Raw genomic sequence first — 25,506 nt, forward strand, 5'->3', positions numbered from 1 at the left:
ATACGTGTCTCCTTGCCCGAGCTAAAAGAGATCTTTTTACATTAAATGAAACCAACGTGCACGTTCCCTTTGTGACCTTGACACTTACCCACTATTGTCCAAGTTTTGGTTAGATAGTAATCTTTTATTTTTCTATTGATGACATCTTTGTGTGTCTCTGCTTTTTAAAATAAATAAGGGATCCTGTGTGCATCCCAAACTGACAGGATGTTCTCCAGATCTTTAATGTTCTTATTACATATACTGCATTGGATTCATTCACTCAAAAAATGTTCACCATGTTCCAAACACCATTTTAAGCACTGAGAATACTGTAAACATGGGGCAGATATTCTAACAAAGGGAGACAGACTTAAACTCATAAATTATGTGATTTCAAGATATGTAGGTAAAGAGCAAAAGAATTACGAGAGGGGTAAGCTATTTTAGATAGGGTAGTCAAGGGCCACCAAGGAGCATTTGAGAGAATCCTAAATGACACTGAAGGAGCAACTCAAGCAGAAATCTGGAGAAGGGGTGTTCCAGGCAGTAGAAAGAACTGGTACCAAAGTTCAGAGTAGGAGGTAGCCTGGTATGCTTCTGGAGCAAAATGAAGTCCAGCGTGGCAAGAGTAAATGGAAGAGGAGACAAGGAAGAAAAAGGGCCAGATTCTGAGGCATAGTGAGAAAGCACTACAGGTTTTGTTTGTGTGAAGATTAAGCGACTTATCCCTCTTCCCACCAGAAAGAACACCACCAATGCCAAATGTTGAAATCCCCTAGCCATGCACACCAAACATCTAGGACGACTTGGGGTGGCTGTAGCACACCTACAGGGCGCCGTGCCATAATAAACGAGTCCTAAGAATAAGCTGCTCTAAGCCACAGAGTGGCAGCAATGAAAGGATCTAAGGGACTGTCTGGTCTATGCCCCACTTGTCAGCCAAAGAAATCGGGATTCCGAGACTGTCACAGAAACAGTAGCCAACTGCTGAATAAAATGACACAATTTAGATCTGCTGTTACACACAAGATTTTCGTCTACCGTGGTAAATAAAAGTAATGGAAAGGTTAGGACTGGGGTGGTTGGTAAAGAGGAAAGGAAAATGTACTGCCCAAACAAATAGGTCTGCAACACTGTATGCTCAGTGTTCCCAGAACAAGTGGTTTCCAAGCTATTCCCAGGCAGATGTCTCTGTATCACTCACCATCTGGTTGTTTCACAGGATGAACTGCAACAACCCCAAGAGGCTGCTGAACATTACGAATTATGACTGACTGGTTCCCACCATGCCACTTATTGGCTTGAACAACCTGATAAGTAGAGCGGTCAGTCCAGTACACGGAATCTTCAAAGAGAGTTAGGGCATAGGGATGTCGCAGAATCTGTGAAGCCAAAGAGAACAATGAGACTTTGCCCAGAAATAAAAAAGGTGAATAATATAGAAAAGGAAAAGGATAACTGCCCAAGAACATGGTTTCCTTTAGCATTTAATTATTTAATAAAGACATGTCTCTTTATTAAGAGACATCTGTCTCTTAATAAAGAGACAGATACAAAAATGCACTGCTGACCTATACATATCCCATTATACCACCCCAAATTCTTTCACCTATGTGTGTCATTTAGTCTTCCTTTTTACTCTGGTAATTACTCTGGGCATCCATTTTACGAACGAAAGCAACACTGAAGTGCAGAAAGTAAGATGACTTATCGGGATCCCCTACCCCCAAGCCTTAGCCCCCAGCCCATTATCGCCACTCTTTACCCAGTTCTATCTCTGCCACTCACAGATTCACGTAAATCTGGTAAGAGCCTAGATGCCTATTCCCTGAAGGTAGGGAGGCCCTGCCAGGGTCCCTTAAAGCCACAGAACCATCAACAATGACAACTGTAGTATTTTTTTATTATTTTTTAGACTTACTTATTTTAGAGGCAGAGAGAGCAGGGGGAGGGGCAGAGGGAAAGGGGGAGAGAGAAACCCAAGCAGACTCGTGCTGAGCACGGATCCTGACATGGGGCTTGATCTCAGGAGCTGACCTGAGCTGAAATCAAGAGTCAGACCTTAACCGACTGAGCCACCCAGGTGCCCCAACAATGACAATTTTAAATAGAAGTCAGTAACAGCTCTTTGGTGAAATACGTATTTTCTGTATCTTCCCATTTAACTTGTGAGAACAAATTCAGAATTTTCTGAATAAAAATTGATTAACATATAGAATTGTCTAATTAATATGTTGTACACCTGAAACCAATATAGCGTTATATATCAATTATACTCCAATAAAAGATACGAAATATGTAACAGGCTGTGATTTAATTGAGAAATCTAAATATAAATTATTAATTTTTGCTTAAAACTTTTTTAAAATTTGGGGTTTTTTTAATTTTATTGTTATGTTAATCACCATACATTACACCATTAGTTTTTGATGCAGTGTTCCATGATTCATTGCTTGCGTATAACACCCAGTGCTCCATTCAATACGTACTCTCTTTAATACCCATCACCAGGCTAACCCATCCCCCCTCCCTCCTCTCCTCTAGAACCCTCAGTTTGTTTCTCAGAGTCCATAGTCTCTCATGGTTCGTCTCCCCCTCCGATTTCCCCCCCCTTCATTTTTCCCTTCCTGCTATCTTCTTCTTTTTTTAACATGTAATATATTATTTGTTTCAGAGGTACAGGTCTGTGATTCATAGAAGAAACAGATTAGCATCTACAGATCAACTAAATCACACAAACTATTAATCCTTCCTGGACATGGCACAATCTGATCATGAACTGGAATAAAAATATTTTCTGTTAGAAAAGATGGATTGACCCTCACTCCTGTTGCCACTTTCCGGATTGACCTTGTAATGTCTAAGACACAATAATCAATTTCTTAGTTTTCTTGTTACTGTATGTGCTTTCGACTAAGCCACTCTTGTGGGTTCAGTTTAGTTTTCCTCAATACCAACTTACCAAATCACTGGCTATCACCTGCCTCCGATGCTGTCCATTATAATCACAATAGTCTATGTAATCAAGATAGGAATCTATAAAGTAGAGCAGTCTGTTGGGGTAGTCAATAGTTATGCCACTGGGCCAGAAAATCTTCTCCCGGACAATGACAATGCGCAGACTGCCATCCATGCTGGCTCGCTCAATACGAGGGTGATGGCCCCAGTCAGACCAGAACATCACATGGTCACTGTGAAAAGAAATTCATCACCAATTGGAAAGGATATAGTTCAATCTGAAAATAACTGCCATTTTAAGATGACATCATCTTTATGTTCTACTTAAAATAAATCATCTCCAGTTCAGAATGTCTGTACAGAGCTTATTATTTCCTCTGAGTGTCCCAAAGTAAAACTGTAATCATAATGCAGTCATAAGCCATCTGGGTGTTTCTAAAATGTTCATAAAACATACAGAACATTATGACAATGAAATGTCCCAATGCCTACTCATGTTTCTGTACAATCCACAAATAGTTCATCTAGAAAAATCCATCTGGCCTTGTTTATCTACCCTGTCATTTTTTAAGATAAAAGAGTCACTTGTTCATCATTAGAGATCCATCATAAATTTCACTGGTGTGTAATACTTTACAGTATCTAGGAAGTCTTCATTGCCATTAAGCATAATTTGCCTAACTCATGATCCTACAGAAAAAAATCTAAGTTAGAGAATTTTAAGTAAACTCAAGGAAAGAAGCCATCCAAGGTTTCAAAGCATCTGGGAGAATTTCTCCTTCCCTTCAGGACCAGCAGGCAAACATTTTCTTCCCTACATGACATAAAAGGGAACACTAATAAACAACATGAAACTAAAGCAGGAAAATCTTGCTTTTTTTGTTGTTGTATAACCATGAGATATCAAAGTTACAAACTGGCCCATCTATGGAATACTATTGTGTACATTCGTTAGATACCTAATTATATAATTCTATAACAATCAGTTCAATAATTATATTACCAAGCTAATGAATCAATGAGTTGCAAACTGGCCCATCTATGGAATACTATTGTGTACATTCATTAGAGACCTAATTATGTAATTCTGTAACAATCAGTTCAATAATTGTGTTACCAAGCTAATGAATCAATGAATCGTAACGAACCAACGTGTTCTTAAAGTGAACAACCAATTGCTCTCATGCACTATATGAAGAAGACTAAAAAGATAAAGGATGGATACCAATAACACCTGGTTGGTTACCATTTCTATAGAGATGTTTAAACAAAGTTTCATTTCAAATTTTGAGACATGCGTATCAGCCACATCAGGTTACTACTGTTTTTCCCTCATAACCATGTCACAGCAGTATCATTAAAAAAAAAAAGTCTTACCTAATTCTGGGATCTAATGCTAGTCCCCTTGGATTTGATACATTCTTACTAATCAGCACAGTCCTGTGGCTACCATCCAGTTTAGATACTTCAATTGTTTCCAGGGCATAGTCTGTCCAGTAAAGATTGCGACCTACCCAATCTACCACAATACTTTCAGTCATAGTCACACCACTGTTAAGTATCTAAAGACAAAAGTGAATAAAAAGTGAATTCTAAAGACAATAAATGCAAACACTGAAATTATATGAAAATCTAGAATAAAACAACTAAACCTGTCCTATGATTGCTTGTGAGGATGAGAAAATTTTGTCTTCCGCGTAGCTAACCACCAAATCAACAGTAGGGCTTTCCAGGAAAAATATACTACATTTCGTAGAACTGAATACTCTAGGATACCTCTACTGTTTAAAGTTTTTGCATTTAAACAAAAGCTCCATCCATTCGCTAAACTGGCAACCCTACGAAACTATAAAATGTTCACATGCCAAAATAATATCTTTACTGATTAAATGCCAACAATTACAAAATAAAGTCCTAAGGGGCAGAGGAAACATAACCACTAAGGGTCAAGAAACTGAAACTGTGGGAGATGGGACTGAGAAACCTAACTAGATTAAAGCTAAGGAAAAACAACCCCTAACTCCCCTGTATTTTCCTCTGCTCTCATCCACTAGGAAAAAGAAAATTGTGAAGTCTTGGCATCATGTGACCTGGAATTCAGAATCACAGATCTGCCTTCAGAGGCCACATTCTTATCTAAAACACCCATGTATTGGGAGTTACGAACTTCCAGGCCTCTTGGGTGCAATGTGGCCCAGAGGGGAATATGAGAGCTACCCAGGATGAGGTAGGACCTGTTCTCCCTGGTGAATAAGAGTATTAGACCCAAGACAGGGGGACTAGTCAGGCCAAGTATCAACAGAAATGTACTTACTACTCTTCTGTCTGTTCCATTTTGAAACGCACTCCAGATTTTACCCTGACTTCCATCAGACCAAAAGACACGACCACTGATTGAATCAAAATCAAGAGCTACAATGTGAGAACCATTCCGGACAACTGAATAGATATTGTGAACCTGGGAGGTGATATTGTCAGCAACAATCTGGTTCTGACTTGCCACAAGTAGCAACAGACTTTCAGATCCTGTCCAAGAAGAAAATACAAAAATGTCAATGAACATGGGAGAAACCACAATTAAAACATCTCTTAAATATTTGATGCAATACTTTTTTTAAAAAAAAGATTTTATTTATTTATTTGACAGAGGGAGACACAGCGAGAGAGGGAACACAAGCAGGGGGAGTGGGAGAGGGAGAAGCAGGCTTCCCGTTGAGCAGGGAGCCCGATGCGGGGCTCGATCCCAGGACCCTGGGACCATGACCTGAGCCGAAGGCAGACGCTTAATGACTGAGCCACCCAGCCGCCCCTTGATGCAATACTTTTGATAACAGAAGGAAGATTTAACTCCAAATTATAGTACTAGGGAAAACAAACAAAAGTCCCTATAAAAAGAATTTATTCATTTCATGTTCATCTTAATAGTTAGCTGATTTTGAGTATTTATTAATATAAGCTTTTTCCAAAATAGCTTTCTTCCTTTAATTATACTCCAGTGTTCATCTCACTATCAATCTGGAGCGAACTATACTTGCATTTTTCCAGTTACTATTTGTTATTTTTGTACTTACTTTTGAATATTGCTTATCTTCCTTCCTACAATGTAGGCTTCCTAATAATGGGAATTAATTCTTTTTGTTTTGCAGCTGTGGCAGAGACTTTTAATTACCTCTCAATATCCCCTCTCCACTTCCTTTTTAGTAATAAATGATGCCAAGTTTTAGCATGGCACACAGCCTTCACCCCCAACTTTATCCCCTGGACTGTCTACCATGCACACTCCTACTTGAGAAAGAAAGGAACTGTCTATTTTGTGTTACCCACCTTTATTTGGTCACTTTTGAAGCAGTCAAATCAGTATCTTAATACATAGTATAATCACCTTCACATTATAGAAACTGAATTAATATTGGTTGAATTGAGTCAATTAAGCATTGTATGAAGATGCTTAAATGTGATACAGAAATCATTTTTAAATAATACAAAAACCATTGCTATTATTTTAAATAGAAAATCATCTATTTATGCTTAAACCTCTATTTTCCAAAATAATAGGTTTCCAAAATTTTGTCAGGATCTTTATGAGTATTCACTTATTTAATCCTCATAACAAACTCAGGTTTAAGGAGGTTACATAACCCATCCAGGATTCAAGTCCATTTGACTCCAATGTTGTCAAATGCCTGCATGCAACATTTGATCTTAAACTCTGGAGTGTACTGTTATACTGGCTGGAGTTAGTTCACTTTCAAGTTCAGTCATTACCTGTAACTTTGCAAGTCCTTCTGTCAGTGTCTAACGTGTATTCGTCATCACACCAGCACCGGAAAGAACCTCTTGTATTGAAACAATGCTGGCTACAAAAGCCTGGGACATCACATTCGTCTATGTCTTCACAGGTCTTAGAATCATTGGCAAGCAGGTATCCTGATGGACACAGGCATTGAGCCCCAAAGGGCCCCTGAACACACTGGTGAGTACAACCACCATTGGAATCTAAGCAGCTATCCTGGTCTAGAATAAAGAAAGAGAATCACAAAGGGGAAAAGTCAGGAATCTTTGCTTTTTTGGTTCACTCTATTGTAATATTTGTCATACAATCTGATGCTACCTTAAATGTAATACCCAGGTAAGAACTAAGAGCAGCATTCACTTGGATGAGCTCCATAGGCTCATCAGTGTCTGCTCTAATTTGCTCAAGGACTTACTGTCCTTCACAATCACTGGACTGAAACCACTTTCTTCACTATAACCCTCTACTATAACTCCATTTAGTGCTGTGAGAGAAACTGAGGAGATATTGCTGGCATCAAGAAACACAACTGTCATTGATAAAGCATGCAAAGAGACTTAAATGACTTCCCACTTGCTTCCTGACATTCTTCTACCTATAGAGAAATGGAAGACAAGACTTTGACATTCAACAGCAAGGGCTAGAAGATCTATGCAAGTGAATAAATGGAAAGGGAAAGGCAACTGGAACACTAGAGGGCACAGATCCACCAGCATGCCACCATTCCTTCCTTTCAGGGCCAAAACAGCAATGCCTGAAGCCACCCAAAGTCACTTCATATGCCTGGGATGCAAATGCCCTCTAGTGCCATGTATACTCTAACTTGTTTTTCAGAGTCATGATATGAAACATGCTCCAGAGGGGGAAGTCAGTCAAAATGATTAGAATATTTTCAGCACAAACATAACCCATTTAAAATCATAAGAATCTAAAATATTTTGCAATCATACCTGGCCGGGGTTCATCTGAGAGTGAGCATTGATTAAAGAGGAAAGAAAGAAAGGACAGCGATTAGGATTACATGCCAATCAAAGGATTTTAATCACAGCAAACACAAATCCCCAGGCTTCATTTGTTTTGTGGCAAGTTCTGATTGAAATTAGAAAATACTGAAGTTAGAAAACCTTAGGACCACAGTCCCCCCCAAAAAATTGACAATCTAATGGCCTCATTTTGTCTCATTTTTCTAAAAAATAAGTAAAAACACAGAACCAAGTGCAAAGGATTTAATGAGAAATATCATCCAGTGGTGATTTATTTGAATTCCAGGATGCTTATCCCTACACAGACTTGAACTCATAGAGGAACCAAAATCCCTTCCTTAAAGCTACATGGTGACTGAGACAATGGTGATGCACACAGCAGGCCACTGTGTGCTCAGAATGAATTTAAGGCCATTAAACTGTGGTCAGGAAACTTACTGCAAAGTGGGGATTCATCTGTCCCATTGGGGCAGTCAAAGATGCCATCACACACTGCACTCAGATTGACACAGATGCTATGGCCAGGGCAATGCCACTGCCAACTGGGACAGTGAAAGGCCTGCGTGGGGCAGTCCTTCTCATCACTCAGATCCCTGCAGTCATTGTCCCCATCACAGAGCCAATCTCTGAGGATGCAGTTTCCATTTTCACACAGGAAATGAGATGGAGGGCAGGTCCTGGGGGCACAGCCATGGTGCTCATCAGATCCAAAGATGCAGTCTTGATGACCATCACACTCCCAGCTCTTCGGGATGCAGACACCATCTGCTTGGCACTGAAATTCATCTGGATGGCACATACCGGGAGGCCTCGTTGCTAAGAGAAATGCATGGGGGAGATGGGCTTGTGAATGCAATTCATAATCCTTCTTATGTAACTCCTAGATTCACAGGAAATGATTTTGGATCAAGGGTACGTTTAAGAGAATGACTATGACAAATTTAATATTAAAATCTAAAATAACATGTGGTAAAGAAAAATCTTTATATGTGTCTGACAAGTCCCTGGGTCAAAAGAAAATTCTGTTTCCTATGTTTTTAATGTTCATTCAATTACAGATTAAATAAAATTTATCTGCCTCTTTATTAAATAATCACCAGTGCATTTCAACAGAGCTTAAACAGCCATTAATTTGTTACTTTGAATTCATGTGTTTAATATCATATATTTGGGTGTTATTAATTTTCCCTCAATCAAACTATACCCAATGAAACCAGCATACATTACGTAAACAAAAGGTGACAGTAAATCCTTACTTCTTCGTAAACTTTCCACTATTCATTGAGCAATCCTGGATAGATAAGAGTTGCTTCCCTATCTCACAGGGGTAAACCCAAGCTTCCTCCCAGGGGCCTTGTAAGGCAACAGCAAGTCAGTGGCAATTGGCAGTTTAACCACAAACTATCACAGAAGAATTCCATACTTTCAACACGAACCAGGAAAATCAATGATTAAGAATTTCGGGGTGTTGTAAACATCTATAAAGTATTAAGCATTTTATTTGACTTTTCTTTTTATCCATAGATTTAAATACTTTTTTTCTGATTAGGGAGGAAAATTAATAAAAACCTACTTTTTATGATCCAAAACACCATTAATTCTAACAAATGATCACCTTACTAACAATCTTTTAAAGTCTAAAATCCATTTAACACAAAAAGTGAGCAAGAAGAGATCCCATCTACCATAGATGGGATCCCATCTACCAGCCCATGGAGATTATAGATCCATCAGATTTATATTCCATGAAGTGCTCCTTGAATCCTATGACTAGAAAGAATTTCTTTTCTGTGAAACTCAATTGAATTTTATCTGTACCATTTCTAAGGCCCTTATAACTGTGTACTTTGCTTCAGTTATCTCTTAGGTTATATAATTTTTCTTACTTTAAGGAACATCTTAGCAGATATTCAACAAATAATAGTTGAAGTGAATTCATTCAAGTCAATATCAAATACCACTTCACACTGTATCTATACCATGATTTGATCTCTCTATTGAGATTTAAAAGAAACCATTAAGACATCTTTATGTATAAGAAGCCTCAAAAACTTGAAACCCACTAATTTGGGATATCCTAGGAAAAATTAATAGTAAAAACAAAAATATCTAAGAATATTTAACCTACCTAAGGGACCATTGGAAAGTGCCCATTTATACAATCACTGGATTCACAAATTATAAGTCATTATTTGGAAATACCTAGTCAACTTTACTGTATGTTCAATACCGCATTCCCTTGATAATAGTTTGTAATTCAGGCTGTCTTCCCTCCAAGGTTTATCCAAATTAGAGAAAACCTGCAGTAATATCAATGCTGGTAAAACTGAAACATGCAGGGGCGCCTGGGTGGCTCAGTCAGTTAAGCGTTCAACTCTTGATTTCAGCTCAGGTCAAGATCTCAGGGTCCTGAGACCCAGCCCCTGTGCCGGGCTCCGCCCTCAGCATGGAGTCTGCCTGAGATTCTCTCTCTCCCTCTCCCTCTGCCTCTGCCACTCCCCTTGCTTGCACTCTCCCCCCCCCCCAAAATGAATAAAATCTTTTAAGGAAAATGAAACATGCAGATATATGGTACTTACAACAGTCTATCTCATCAGAGTGATCACTGCAGTCAAAAACACCATCACAATGATATATGTTACTAATACACCGACCCTCACTGGCACATTTGAATTGAGAAGCAGTGCAATTAATTACTAAGAATGAAAAAAAAAAAGCATTAGAAATTAGCTCAAGGAGAAAACCACTAAACACTGAGATTATTTTTAAACATCATGAATAAAAATAAAGCAATCTACTTACCACAACCAGCTTCATCAGATCCATCAACACAGTCCTTGTCCCCATCACAGACAAAAGATAGGTCAATACATCGATGATCAGGACAACGAAACTGACTAGGTAGGCATGTCTCTGTAAGTTCTAATGTCATTCAAAAACAAAACCAAGTAACAGTTTATTTCTTGTTCAGTGTGTACCAGAGCCAAACTGCAAAACGCTAAGGAGATACACAAGTCATCTCATTTGTACGTGTGTTCAAAATTCCTTCAAATCGGTCACACTGACAAAGTCAGCCCAGCAAGAACACGCAAAGCCAGGACAGTTTTTGGAAAGAGGAATAAAAAGATTGTATGTGAGAGTCAGAATCTGTGACTATACTTTGAAAAACAGACTATGCTTTCATAGTGAGCATCATGAACTTGGACTGGACTACACCTCAGGATTATTATTGAAGTCTGTGACTCTAAAGCTAAGCAATGGAACCCAACTAGGCATCATGGTCGGCATGAGTCACATGCCTAGCAGCAACAGTATACAGACAGATCACAACTGCATTTAATCCAAAGTCTAAGCAGAACAATTAATTCTAGAAACCAGGGTCCCACCCTGCTGAAGAGACATAGCCTTAGAGTCAGATGTGCTGGCCGCCCCATCCACAACATGAAGCTGTATTAAATATAGACTCACAGAATGTGAAAGCTAGAAGAGGTCTTAAAGTCCAAATGCTACGGAGGAAAGTGACTTGCCTAGTCATGCAACCAGGACTAGGCCTTCATCCAGGGAACTCCACCCTAAACCATTATTACAGACACAAAAACAAACAATAACCTAAAGGAAATCAGAACTAGCAAGATGAAAAGCAGGCAGATAGTACTAATGGAAATTTAATTTTCCAGGCCTCTGTATTTTATCCCCTCTTTGCTTCTATGAAACGAAAAGAAAAACCAGTAGCCAAATGTCCGGAACATTTATATGATTCAGAAAAAAACAAATTTGCCTTAAATATATGAAAAGTCAGTGGAGGAATTTTTTTCCCAGTTTGTGTCTGGATGTTAGACATCAGAGACAGTCCTCGTTTTGCATCCATAGGATTAACTCAGTGCTCAGGAGGAGTCTATGCTTCTTGTGTCTTTGCTCTTATAAGCCTATGGATATGGGAATTGACAGATGGAACAGATGTGACTACGATACGATGAAAATTCTCTGAGCCTTAGAGGAAAGTGTGAGAGGCCCACTGATTGTTCAAATCTATTCACTAGGCTGACCAACCACAAGACTTACGGCAGTTCTTTTCATCAGATCCATCTGCACAATCATTATCTGTGTCGCAGAGCCAGCTCCTTGGGATACACAGATGATTACCACAGGTGAAGAAGGAAGCAGGGCAGGAAGTGGGTGCTTGCGAGGGACAGTTCTGCTCATCACTGCCATCCACACAGTCATACTGCTTGTCACACCTCCAGTGTGCAGGGATGCACTCTCCGTGGCCACAGGTGAACGCTGAAGGTGCACAGGAATTATCTACAACGAAAACAAACTGGTCACGAAGACATTTGTTTTTACAGCCTGTTAAGTGAGTTCTTACCTTGTAAAGGCCCAGTTCTTATTTTTCAATGGGAGCAATGTATAAAATAAGAAGAGTATGCTGGCTAACTGAACTTAATAAAAAAAAAAAAGAAGAAATGTGCAAGTCATTCTCATCATCATCATCATCACTAGCGGACATTTCTTTAGCAATTATCATATACCAGGTAGTTTTCTAAATGCTTCATATATTTTTTTTCTCTCTTAATCCTCACAAGAATGCTGTGAAGTATATAGAATTATCTGCATTTTACAGATGAGGAAACTGAGGCTTTGAGAGATTTAGGAATCTGCCCCATATTCAATCTCTAGTTGGTATGATCTGAGGCCCATCCCTTACTTCTAAGCTAGTTCCTCTAGTCACAATTTCACACTTAGAGAAACCTTTAAAATGTGCCATTTGAAAAATGCAAATTGATAAAATATTTGGGTAAAAATGTGTACTTTTAGAAACAGAAAGATAATAGAGCAAAGAGAAAATTTTAGAAATTTCAGAAAAGTACAAGTGGGCACTTTTATTTTCAAATCTGACCCTCTTCTTTCTCTCCAAAAAGACAGGTTATTATTACTATTGATCTCACCTTGGTAGAGATTTCTTAGATTTCAATTGTTCTTTACCTATTTTTTTTTTAATTTTAATGGAATGCTTTTGTTTTCTGCAATAGCATTCATTAGGTCCCAGACTTTACAGACTGGATTACCATTGAAAGAAAAATATAAATGTTAAGACCACCATTTCACCCCTATTTTACTCCAAAGTGGGGGAAAGGGAATACAGCACATGGATTTTCAAATGCAATTATTCCAAGTACCTATTCTGAAATACTATTCTCTCAGATACTAAAGGTTATATAACCTATTTATTTTGATATGACTTTTTGAGGTCCTTGCCAATATGTCATGACTGTATTGGTGATCCAAACAGCCAATGTCAGAGAAAAAATACTGTTAGTGAATATAGTCCAGATCAATAGTAGAAATCATTGGTAACATTATCTATTAATGATATTTATTATCTAGCTTCCTAAAGCCTTGGGGTACATATTAAAAATCTGAAATTCTAAAAGATTTTTTCACAAAGAGATAACCCAACCTTTAAAAAAAAAAAAAAAAAAAGGCCCACCTCTCTCTGTTCTACTCATCACAAAAGTATCTTCTGTGTGTAAGTTACTTACTGAATTGGCCACACAGGAGCTCATCACTGTTATCATGACAGTCATCTACTCCATCACAGTGGTAGTTACTGGGCACACATCTGCCATTGCTACAGGGAAAGGAAAAGGAGCCACACTGTTCCATGGGTGGTTCACGGGACGGGTCTTCCTGGCATGTCAAGTGATTAGAAGTCAAACTCATTCCATACGGGCAACCACACACGCGCTGGAAATTCGGCACTGGGAAGCAGAAGTGGCTGCAATCGCCATTTGGATGTGTGGGTCGATTACAGTAGTTAGAACCTGAAAAAGCAATGCCTGAGGTGAGTTATGGTCATTTCCACTGGGTTGATCATAGGTTTAGTTTGTGAAGGAAAACAAATAGGAAAAGAACATTCAGACCGAACACTACAAAGTAGCTTCTTTCTGGAAATCAACATGCCAAATACAACATTCAGTTTAAGCACAGAAAAAGTCCTTAAAATGTGTTTTTCCCAACAATACTTTTAGGATTAACAGAATTGAACAGATTGTAAGTCTTACATTATTTAACTATCTGGGTGACAGGAATGTATAACAATCAGGAGCTATACTAAATCATTAAGTACTAAAGAGAAAAGAAGCCACCATGTTAAATAAATACAAACATATGAAAGAACGTGGCAATCTCACCAATCTGAGTGTTGGCATCGTATGACTTCACATGCATTATATTAGTGATACCACTTCGGATAACCCTCATGTCTCCACCATCCGTTTTCCTGACTCGAACGATAGCACCCAGTCTCCAGTCAGTAAAAAATACATGGTCTAAGAAGAAACACCAGTGATTAGCATTTTCATCACAACTCACTTATAAATCATTTTGGAAAATGCAATAGGCTTGAAACACTTCTTGCAAATGTGAGAAGATTTTCCCATAAATATCTGTAATATGTTTCTGTAATCATTTTCTGCAACTTGTTACTCTCTAGGAATGACTCTTCACAAGGCGAAAGCAATATATTTAATGATACCAGGGTTCCGGTTCAGGCAGGCGTGTATGGAGTATTGCGATGGCATTTAATAGCCATTAGGTTTAGACTTCCATAGGTAAAATAAAATTTTGGATTATTTGACAGAGCATTAGATGTGCCTCATATGACTGAGTTCTTAGCCCAGCTAAAGCACTAAACTTCTGAGTGCTTACAAGGCAAATTCTTAACTGTGTGAGGGTTCTTTTTTTTTTTTTTTTTAGTAAAATTAAGGAAATAGACTAAATCTCTAAGCTCCCTTTCAGATCAACCATTCTATATATCCCATGTCTTAACTGAAGACACTAATTTTTTTTTTTTACACTCAACTTTACTAGGAAGCTGTTGAGAAGGAAAAGTACAGATCTAGTGCAAAAAGGAACTTTTGCTGTAGCTCTGGAGATCAATAAAATTATCCACACATGTGTGTCTACCCCTACAGCTGTAGTCATATTCCATGAAGTACAAAATAGTAAGACAGAGGCATCATAAGATTCTGAACTTCAAAAATCTAGTCTTGTTCACTTTACACTAGCTACCGAAGCAGGGAAGTGAACGTATACGTTTTTAATAGAATCAGTGGATTTTTCTCTTTAACAATACTTTAACTAAAATTCCCAGCTAACCAAAAAATGCCTAAAATGCCACAAATTTTATCATTAGACCAGTTTTCCTTATCTGTGGCCTAATCAATGGCTAATCAGTCACTGACTTACTAAATCTTATCTAGACTGAGTCCCACCACTCATGAAGGTATCTTACTATACTTAAAGAATAGATAAGAAGTTGAATAAACCTTTCACTCCTATGTGGTGCACAGATAGTCAAGCAGATCTAGCCTTTCATTAAAAAGAATGATGATTTCTATGGTGTGCAATCAAAGAATTTTCTGTAAGAAATTCACAATGAGGGCACTGTTGAGAGAAACTTATTATTATTATTTAGGGAACACTGTGTTGTTTTCAGAAGTATGCACTAAAATTTTTTTCATACTGATAAAACCAAAAGGTATTGAAACTGCATTTTTGTTCAAGCCCAAAGCATTTCATCAAGAGCAGAGAAAATTTAACATTCTTACAATGTTCGGATGTAACAGCAAATGGCTGTCTGACATCATTAATGAAAAGAGAGTGAATAAATGGGAAGGCATAAAGAGGAAGGGATGAGTATTTATAATTGACTCATCTCATCAAAAATACTACTCTTTAAAGAGCATTTTTAAAATATTTCTAAATACCATGCCCTCCTGCACAGATAAACAGACAGCAGGATGGAACTTGCAATATATTTACTAGCTATTCATTCCACACTATATGTGTGGGAGAAAGTCTTTGATTTACAGTCAGTGTCTAGTCTTTTAAAGCACCTGGCTGATTAATGTTCAGAGTAAGAAGTTTCAACCAGGGACACAACTAGCATCTTGGGAGGGCCTTTGGTGGATCACAAAATGGCATTTCTCTAACTGGACTAATTATGGTTTGTCAAACAGAACCAGGGTAGATTTTAGTCTCTCCTCACCCTTTTGGCCTGGCACTTTTGTGCAGTGCACAAGCTATACAATCATTCACAGAAACCTTATTTTCAAGACTAGACAAACCACCTGTTTCACAAGTACCAAACTACATTCTTATTCCCAGCAACTCAACCCACACCACAACACCTCCACTCAAGAGGGAAACTGATACATCAGTGTGAGATCCCTAAGGCTGTAGTTTCCCAGAATTCCATGTCCCCAGCAATCCTTACTAGCAGCAGTAAATTGTTGGAAAGGTTGATGAAGAAACAAGTACATCTTGCTATTTTTCACAAGCCATACTCTAACATTTGTATATAACAATGATGTCAGTTACGTATGTCTAAAAAGCTTCAGAGCCATTCAGTGACTATGCAGTTGATAAATATTTGTAATAATTTTTCCACAAGGATTCTGAGGACATTCTTACAGAAAACAACAAAACACTACGAGTTACTACAAACGCTCTTGCTGTTTTATTCTTGAAAATGATGAAAGCAGTAGTTTATTATTTCCTTGCGGGATATTTACGTAATAGAGCACCTGGGAAGTTAAATTTTATAATACATGTAATCTACAAAATGCTATACCTATATAAGTTGTCAATTATTATCTAAAAGCATCTAAAAGAAAAAAATACACTTCTAAAAGTGAAATGTTCCATCAAAAAAAACAAATGTTTTGTCTATACAAAATAGCACCATTTTCATCTTTTGTACTCTAAAGTAACCAACTTTTCTATAAGTGTGAGATTGTCAAATGAGGATGAGTCTACTGTTAACAATTAGCAGAGTATAGAAACAACACACACACACTTCCACTGCTTCAAAGCATACCTTCAAAGACAGTAAGTCCAAATGGATGAGTCATCTGCTGTATATGGCCCAGGTTTCTTCTGTCTAAACCATCAAAGGTGCTGTGCTCGATTTTATCAAAAAAGGCATCTACCCAGTACAACCGTAAAGCACTAAAATGATAAAATACTTAGTTATCTGTTATGCAGAAACTAGTAATGCACCCTTTACACTGAGGGCATTCATAAATGGTATGTTCAGTTGAAACATTAAACAAAGTTCTTTAAAAATTAAATTATACTCATTAAAAATGTAATAGTTTTATGCCCCCCCAAAGATACAGTACTTTGATAAGTGAGTTTTAATTATTTATCTTAGAAAACTTAAAATGGGGGCGCCTGAGTGGCTCAGTTGGTTAAGCATCTGCCTTTGGCTCAGGTCATGATCTCAGGGTCCTGGGATCGAGCCCCACATGGGTCTCCCTGCTCAGTGGGGAGTCTGCTTCTCCCTCTCACACTGCCCCTCCCCCCTGCTCATGCTCTCTCTCTCTCTCTCTAATAAATAAATAAAATCTTTAAAGAAAAAGAAAACTTAAAATGTTGTTCTCTTCAAGTCAGGTATTTTATTTTTCTCCTGGTTAAGTCCACAAGTTAAGAAAGCCATGTTTAAAAGGCTAAATACATTTCTTTCATCTCTCCTATAAACTGTTTTGGCACTTCATGTCTGTAAACTTTTTTACCCTGTTACCTTTTCCTATATTCCTAGATACATCATTAATTTCCTGAGAATTCTTATACTTCAAAATTCTCCCAGAGTGTGTGTGTGTGTGTGTATGCAAATATGCATTTGTTGATTGACACCAAAGATTTACTATCCTCAAGATGCCCTCTATGAAAATTACACATGACCTGAACTTCATCAAATCCCTATCCTGCTTCTAATGGGATGTGGTTCTTGCCTCCTCTATACTTAGCTTCCAAAGGTCCTATCCTTCTGCCTCCTCTATCGATTTCCTCAGAATATTCACGAATGCATTAGTTTGCATCCCAGCAGAAGTTGGCAACTATGTTTGTGTTCTTTGTGTCCTTGTATCATTCTATAGCCTTCTCCCAGCACCAATCGATGTAAAAATATCTGAGTGCAAGTAGTACCTGTTTCCTTACTCCATCACATTGTTTCATAATTATTTCACAGTAAGTGGGGAATGCAGTAATTTGGGATGATTCCTACTTACCCCCAATCAATGGCCAACCCATTGGGCCATCCAAGAGTAGTGTTTACTATCGGCAAAAGGTTAGATCCATCACACCATGCTCTCATAATTTTAGCAGGACGGAACCAATCAGTGAAGAATATGTACCTAAAAAAAAAGAGGTAATAAATCAAACATGTTAACACTGGAACAGTATACATGACTTGGAGAGATTTAGCGCAAACTCAGATTTCCCAGAGACTTGGTACAACTAATTTCATTTTCTGTATATGCTATCAGGCTTATACAGAAAAAGTAAAATCTCCTTAATAAGCAGATTCAGATTGAGTATACAACTGATCTAACTCTTATTTTTTTGATCTCTTAATTAAAAGTTTGGTTTTATATATAACCAAAGTCACAAATACAAATGGCATTAAAATGGGCATCCAGAGGAGAGAACCACTGCGCTAGACCTAGGACCTAAAACTGTTGTCACCAAGTAGAGTCTTTAAAAAGACATAATTCGGGTTAGTTTTATGATTCTATTTTTTAAGGAATCCCTATAGCCAACATGGAGCTCGAACCTACAACCCCAACACTAAGTCACACGCTCCACCAACTCAGCCAGCCAGGCACCCCTGGGTTACATTTTAAATACTCCAAAGTTGTTCAAATGAAATGATATACTATGAGCAAGAAAACTGATTTTAATCTCTCTTTCCTCTCTGGATTAAACATCTAGGACACACTAGATAGCTCTTTAGTCATCTTCCATAAGGAATTGATCAATTTGCAGGAAAGCATTTCATCTCTGATGAAGAATGCACCCAAATCAACATAACTCTTGTACAATCTCTACCCAAGGCATGTTTTTTTATTCTGAGGAGTGACAAAAAGAAAAATCTAGGGGAGGGGCGCCTGGGTGGCTCAGTTGGTTGAGCGACTGCCTTCGGCTCAGGTCATGATCCTGGAGTCCCGGGATCGAGTCCCGCATGGGGCTCCCTGCTCGGCGGGGAGCCTGCTTCTCCCTCTGACCCTCCCCCCTCTCATGTGCTCTCTCTCTCTCATTCTCTCTGTCTCAAATAAATAAATAAAACCTTAAAAAAAAAAAAAAGAAAAGAAAAATCTAGGGGAAAAAAAAATTCTCTTTCACGTGAGCCTTAGAAACTAAAATTAGTCTTTTCCAAAACTAACTTTCTGAAATGTTACTTAATATTCTTTTAAATGAAGGAGTCAGTAGGAAAGGAATTTAACAGCTTTTCAAAACCAAATGCCAAAGACTTAGTTTAACATAAATTGATTAGAAAATCAACTCTCTACAGGGCAATAAAATTTCTTGTTAATAGTATCACCAGTCCAGTATCACCAGTTTTTAAATGTTTCTTACAATTATTTCACAGCAGAAAATTTAAATACAAAATAAGCATTTTAGAGGCCTCATACAGAGTTCTTTGACACAAAGGCTTTTGTAGTCAAGTAGGCCTGGAATTTGAATCCTAACTGTTGCTTAACAGGTAGTCTATCTACCTGGCTCACAAACCAGCTTTTGAATTAGACAAGATTATGTAAAGTGCTTACTATGTGCCCTCCATGAATTAGGCTTCAGTGAAGTCCCACTCATTTTCTTTCTTTTTTTTTTTTTATTCCACTCAAGTACAACTACCCAGCTCAGACTTGTTCCAAAGAAACATATTAGCTATTAACCATATTTAAATTAGAAAGGTAAGAACCTAAAAAGAATAGTATAAACTGTTCTTTCTTGTCTGACACTACCAATCATGGAATGGTTAAACATGAAACTTATTCTGTAGTCTGAAAGGCTTTTTATTCTGAAAACTACTGAATGATTAAGCAAGTTTTGCTAAGCTTTATATCAATACATTAAAGCAGGGAAAGAATTTGAGCCTTTCCTGATAATTCCACTGCACATTCAATCCTTCTCTACTGAATCTGTATCACATTGTTGGTCCTCTTCAATTGTGAAAAAAAACCCCACACTTCAGTGAAAAAAACCCACACTTCAGTGAAGACTGGGAAAGCCGAAACTAAGGAGAAAGTGTTTTCAAGGAGATGAAGTGATTACTTAAGCTTATGCTAAAGGGATAAAATTTAAGGTGATTTCAATTTATATAGTTCAATCTTACATTTGCTGAACTTGCCAAGTAACTGTGGCATCACTTTTCCATAACTTTAAAAGACATACAGTTGCAAGCTCTTCAGGAAACCATGAACACACTTACCCAGCAATAGGATGAACTACAATTGATCGTGGGTTGTTTAAATTCTGGATTATTGCACGTCTCAATTTATCAGCTAGCCTCATGACACTGATACTCCTGTAAGAAGCGTCTGTCCAATAGAGATTCTTTGAAATCCAGTCAAAAGTCAAACTTTCAACACTTTCCACCCTGTTGGCAGTGAGAATTTCTCTTCCTGTAAGTTGAAATATGGACAAGGTTTACACTACGCATACTTCATGACATACATTTTCCTACTACTGCATATTTAAATTGTGTCAGAGTTACAGCATATTTCAGTAACCCATATGGAATTCTTTAAAAAAAAAAAAAAAAACTAAACTGCCAAGCAACAACATGAGATAAACCTAGAATCTATCCATTCCCAAAAGTTTGGATCTCAAAGAACAGATATGATTCTGATAAACAGAACCAGAAGTGGTATGCCCTACATTTACTCCCTTGTTCAACCTTCCAGGAAAAAAAAAAAAAAAAGAAATTCTCATTGCAGAACATCTGAAGAGAAGATACCTGAGTTCACATATTCACAAACACCACCCACAGACAGCTTTGATAAGCTGACACCACCAGGTACGACTGGCGGGGAGATCTCTGAGGTGTGATGACCCAACCTTCTCATCAACAGCCTTTCAAAAACCTCAACATTGCCACATTTTAAAAAGACCAGTGAAGATACCAAAAGAAAATCAGAGCTGGGTACAGGAGAAAAGAAGACCTCGTTCCTCTTTGTGAAATTTTTATGTCTTTTCCTCTCTATTTCCTAGTTTTTGCTAAAGAAAATCTGAGTCACAGTAAAAGATAACACTTTTTTTGAAGTAGGAAAACCAATCTTAGTGCTTTTTCCATTCATCTACTTAGTGATTTATAAAAAGAAAGTCCTTTCTGTGCTAGACACCATACTAGAAACTTAGGAAACATAATATTGCTAATAGTATTAATAATAATAGCTTATATTGAATACTAATTATAAGCCAGGAACTGGTCCAAGAATTTTACATGGATTCATTAACCCTTACAATAGTTCAATCAATGTATTATTAGGGGGCACCTGGGTGGCTCAGTCAGTTAAGCATCTGCCTTCGGCTCAGGTCATGATCCCAAGGTTCTGGGATCAAGTCCTGCATCGGACTCCTTGCTCGGTGGGGAGCTTGCTTCTAACTCTGCCTGCAGTTCCCTCTGCTTATGCACTCTCGCTCTCTCTCAAGTAAATAAATAAAATCTTTTAAAAAAAAAAAAAAGGTATTGGGCGCCTGGGTGGCTCAGTTGGTTAAGCGACTGCCTTCGGCTCAGGTCATGATCCTGGAGTCCCGGGATCGAGTCCCGCATCGGGCTCCCTGCTCAGCGGGGGGTCTGCTTCTCCCTCTGACCCTCTTCCCTCTCGTGCTCTCTGTCTCTCATTCTCTCTCTCAAATAAATAAATAAAATCTTTAAAAAAAAAAAAAAAGGTATTATCAGTATCCCTATTTTGCAGATGAGGAAACTGAGTCCTAGAAAAGTGAAGCATCTTGCAAGAAGTGTGGACACTGCCTTCAAGGGATTTATAATGAAGTGAGAGACAGAAGAGGAGGCAATTAGGCCAAGGGGCAAAATCAAAGAGTAATGGGTCTTATGAGAGAGGTATGCACAGAATGATATGAAACACAGAGTCCAAATGAATCAAATGGTAAGGTGAAGGTGAGGAAAAGTTTCCCAAAGGAAGCGCTGAATTGGGTGCTACAGGAAAGCAAAGGCTTGGAAGTGAGAGGGAGACAGACTGAGAACTCCACGTTTCAGAGGTTAATGAGTTAACGATAGAGGCTAAAAGAAAGGGAGAAGTTTAGGTAACCACCAGATCCTGGGAGGAATGGGGGCATAAGAGGGGAAGGGAGAGTGGTCATGCTCTATGCTAAGGCAGGAGGTCTGTGAAAAATGGGGTACAGATGCCCACTTAGACTTACTGGTTTTGAGGTGGTGGTGGGATATATGGTGAGATATCCAAAAGGCAGCTGGCATTATGGGACTGAACCTTAGAGAGCTGAGAAGGAGATTAAGCCTTCCCTGATCTTTCCCTCATTCCCCAGATTAGGAGGAAAATCATTCAGTACATGCCCTATCATAAGTCTCCCCACAGTGATTTGTAAATCACTATCTAAATAGTTAATCAAAGACACGGAAGGCACAAAGTTATGCAGAAGATGAAGAAGAAGAGAACCAGTGTTGAACATTAGGGAACACAGTTGTTTAGGAAACAAGCAAAAAAGGAAAGACCTGTTAAAGAACACCAGAAAGAATGGCCAAGAAAGAGAAGGAAATGAGACTGGAGGTGACCGCGATGAGAAGGGTTTCAAGTGACATAGTTGGCGAACTGGGATGGAATGAGAAATAAGTGAGAAGTACAAACGTAGAAGTGAGAATAGGAACATGTAGTCCAACCATGAAATGAAGGAGAGAGCAAGCTGTAACTAGAGAGACACATGGACTGGCAGGTGGGTTGAATTTTTAGAATGAGAGATTTGAGCATATCTGAGTTCCCTGAGCGCTTCATTCAGCTGATCTTGACTTTAATCCGATTTCTGACAACTCATTTTCTACACATGTGCTCACCGACACTTCTTCCTCTCCCTGGAAAACAGCAATGTAATACCTCCCTCATCAAAGCATAGAAGTTTAACCACTGACTATAGAATATTTTAAAAGGTAACTTGCTCAATATGTAGACTTGACATTGACAAAAAGCATGATGAGCATTCCAGTTTAACAAAGCAGAAGGGAGCTGACCTGTGAGACGCCGGTAGGAGACTGAGCCTATGTGGGGCTCGGAGGCCCAAGACTGCCTTTTGGTGAGAACTATGACTGGAGTTCTCCAAGCTCTGGGGACCTAACTCTGGTCCCCAGAAAAGATGCATTCTGGTTCAAAGTAGAAGACTGACCACACATGTTTTCTCCTCTTCCTTCCAAACTCTTAAAGTGACAGTCCAGGGACAGCAGAAAAGAGATTTCCATGGTTTAGAAAACAAAGTGATTGGAGGGGTAGAGGGGGGAGAGAGCTGCAAACTCAGTGCCAGCAGAAGGAAGACCCCCCCCCGAACACACACACATACACACACACACACAGAAGCCTCAGTATATTGGCTCTCAGAGGTACCAGGAGAAACTCAAGGGTGAGGAACTAAGGGGCTTAGCTAAAAGTTGGTATCCAGAGCAATTAGACCACCAGGTCCCTCTCAGATCCTGAGCATCTATGCCACTCCCCTCCATCTACCTCTAATAGATCAGAGATCATCTTCTCTGAAGGAACTGATGCAGAGATGCTGTGGGCTCAAGGATACCACAATGCACATGGGAATACTGGGATGGAACAGAACTGAATACAGGGGGATTGTGTGACTCATTAACTGAAGGGTCCTTGGCCCACTGTCCTCTTGTACTTCTCCTAGAACACAGACAGCAAGCTACCCTGACCACGTCTTACTCCCCACACCAAGGAGAATGGAGACCTCTACTAATAACAAATGACTAACTCTAGAAACAATTTACTAGTATCAATGTTTGGGAGCTCCCCAACAGAAAAGCTGCTTAAGTTCACCAGACGATGAGGCTCATACATACAGAAAGAACTTCTGGTAGCTTTTTTAAAGACTTGCCCTTAAAATTAAATAAGAATCACAGAAATTTGAAAAAAGCTTCCATCATGAAAAGAAGGATTGAAATAAAAAAAAAAAAGAACCCAAAGAAAAAGGTAACAGAGGAAGACGAATTTTTTTAATTCCAGTATACTTGACAGACACTGTTGTATTTCACACGTACAATATAGTGATTCAATAATTTTGTGTATTACTTAGTGCTCATCTAGGTAAGTGTACTCTTAATCCCCTTCACTTATTTTATGCATCCCTCCACCCATCTCTGATAACCATCAATTTGTTCTCTATAGTTAAGAGTCTATTTTTTACTTAGTCTGTTTTTCTCCTTTGTTCATCTGTTTCTTAAATTCCACATATGAGTGAATCACATGGTATTTGTCTTTCTCTGACCGGCTTATTTCACCTAACAGTATACTCTCTAGCTCTATCCATGTTGTTGCAAATTGCACAAGGTCATTCTTTTTATAGCTCAGGATTATTCCATTGTGTGTGTGTGTATATATATATAAATATATGTAACATATATATATATCACATCTTCTTTATCCATTCATCTATTGATGGACACTTGGGCTGTTTCCATAATTTGGCTATTGTAAATAAGGCTGCAACAAATAGGGGTGCATGTATCTTTTCAAATTATTTTTCATTTTTTCATTTTCTTTAGGCAAATATTAGTAGTGGAATTACTGGATCATATGGTATTTCTCTTTTTAATTTTTTGAGGAAACTTCATACTATTTTCCACAGCAGCTGCACCAATTTACATTCCTACCAATAATGCATCAGAGTTCCCTTTTCTCCACATCTTCACCAACATTTGTTATTTCTTGTTTTTTTTTATATTAGCCATTCTGACTGGTATCAGGTGATATCTCATTATAGTTTTGATTTGCATTTACCTAATGATTATTGATGTTGCGCATCTTTTCATGTATCTATAGGTCATTTTGATGTCCCATTTGAGAAAATGTCTATTTGGTTCTTCTGTCCACTTTTTAATTAGATTTTTGTTGTTTTTTGTTTTTATTGAGCTAGACTGAGTTCTTTATGTATTTTGGATATTGACCCCCTTATCTAATATATAGTTTGCAACTATCTTCTCCCATTCTGTAGGTTGTCTTCTCATTTTGTTTTTTCGCTGTGCAGAAAAGCGTTTGATGCAGTCTCATTTGTTGGTTGTTATTGTTGTTGTTGTTTGTGCTTGACATCATGTGCAAAAAGTTATTGCCAAGACCAGTATTGATGAACTTCTTCCCTACATTTTCTTCTGGGAGTTTTATGGTATCAGGTATCAGTTTTTTAAGCCTTTGATCTATTTTGGTTAATTTTTTTGTGACTTATGTGAAATAGGGGTCCAATTTCATTGTATTACATGTATTTCTCCAGTTTTCCCAGCACCATTTGTTGAAGAGACTATCCTTTTCCCATTGGTTATTTTTTAATCTCCTCTCAAATATTAGTTGACTATATATGCTGGGGTCTATTTCTGGGCTATTTTCCACTACTTCTGGCCACTCTTCTACGATGTATCTATTTTTGTGCCCATATCATACCGTTTTTATTACTATGGCTTTGTAGTAATAGTTTTTTTTTTTAATTTGTAGTATAGTTTTAAATCTGGAAGTATGATACCTCCCGCCTTGTTCTGTTTCCTCAGGATTGGTCTGGCTATTAAGGGTCTTTTATGGTTCCATACAAATTTTAGGATTGTTTCTTCTATTTCCGTGAGGAATGCCTTTGGTAATTTGATGGGGATTGCACTGAATTTGTAAATGACTTTGGGTAGTATGACCATTTTAACAATATTAATTCTTCCAGTCCATGAACATGGGATATTTTTCCATTTGTTTGTGTCGTCTTCAATTTCCTTCA

At 38.2% G+C, this 25,506-nt stretch overlaps 1 protein-coding gene across 1 annotated transcript in view; it reads right to left on the reverse strand.

Annotated features, from left to right (window-relative positions):
* The window catches only part of LRP2 (LDL receptor related protein 2), a 197,528-nt gene that overhangs the window by 92,046 nt on the left and 79,976 nt on the right, over nt 1-25,506 (reverse strand). The window contains exons 17-30 of the mRNA XM_021702805.1: nt 19,991-20,183; nt 17,790-17,915; nt 16,598-16,728; nt 13,908-14,045; nt 13,257-13,538; nt 11,779-12,018; nt 10,519-10,638; nt 10,296-10,412; nt 8,155-8,532; nt 6,706-6,954; nt 5,255-5,466; nt 4,318-4,502; nt 2,945-3,173; nt 1,187-1,364 (exon numbers count right to left, since the gene is read on the reverse strand). Of these exons, the coding sequence (XP_021558480.1) occupies nt 1,187-1,364; nt 2,945-3,173; nt 4,318-4,502; nt 5,255-5,466; nt 6,706-6,954; nt 8,155-8,532; nt 10,296-10,412; nt 10,519-10,638; nt 11,779-12,018; nt 13,257-13,538; nt 13,908-14,045; nt 16,598-16,728; nt 17,790-17,915; nt 19,991-20,183 (2,778 nt within the window). The remainder of the gene's footprint in view (nt 1-1,186; nt 1,365-2,944; nt 3,174-4,317; nt 4,503-5,254; nt 5,467-6,705; nt 6,955-8,154; nt 8,533-10,295; nt 10,413-10,518; nt 10,639-11,778; nt 12,019-13,256; nt 13,539-13,907; nt 14,046-16,597; nt 16,729-17,789; nt 17,916-19,990; nt 20,184-25,506) is intronic.

Source organism: Neomonachus schauinslandi, chromosome 3, assembly GCF_002201575.2.
Source record: "Neomonachus schauinslandi chromosome 3, ASM220157v2, whole genome shotgun sequence".
Taxonomy (NCBI): Eukaryota; Metazoa; Chordata; class Mammalia; order Carnivora; family Phocidae; genus Neomonachus; species Neomonachus schauinslandi.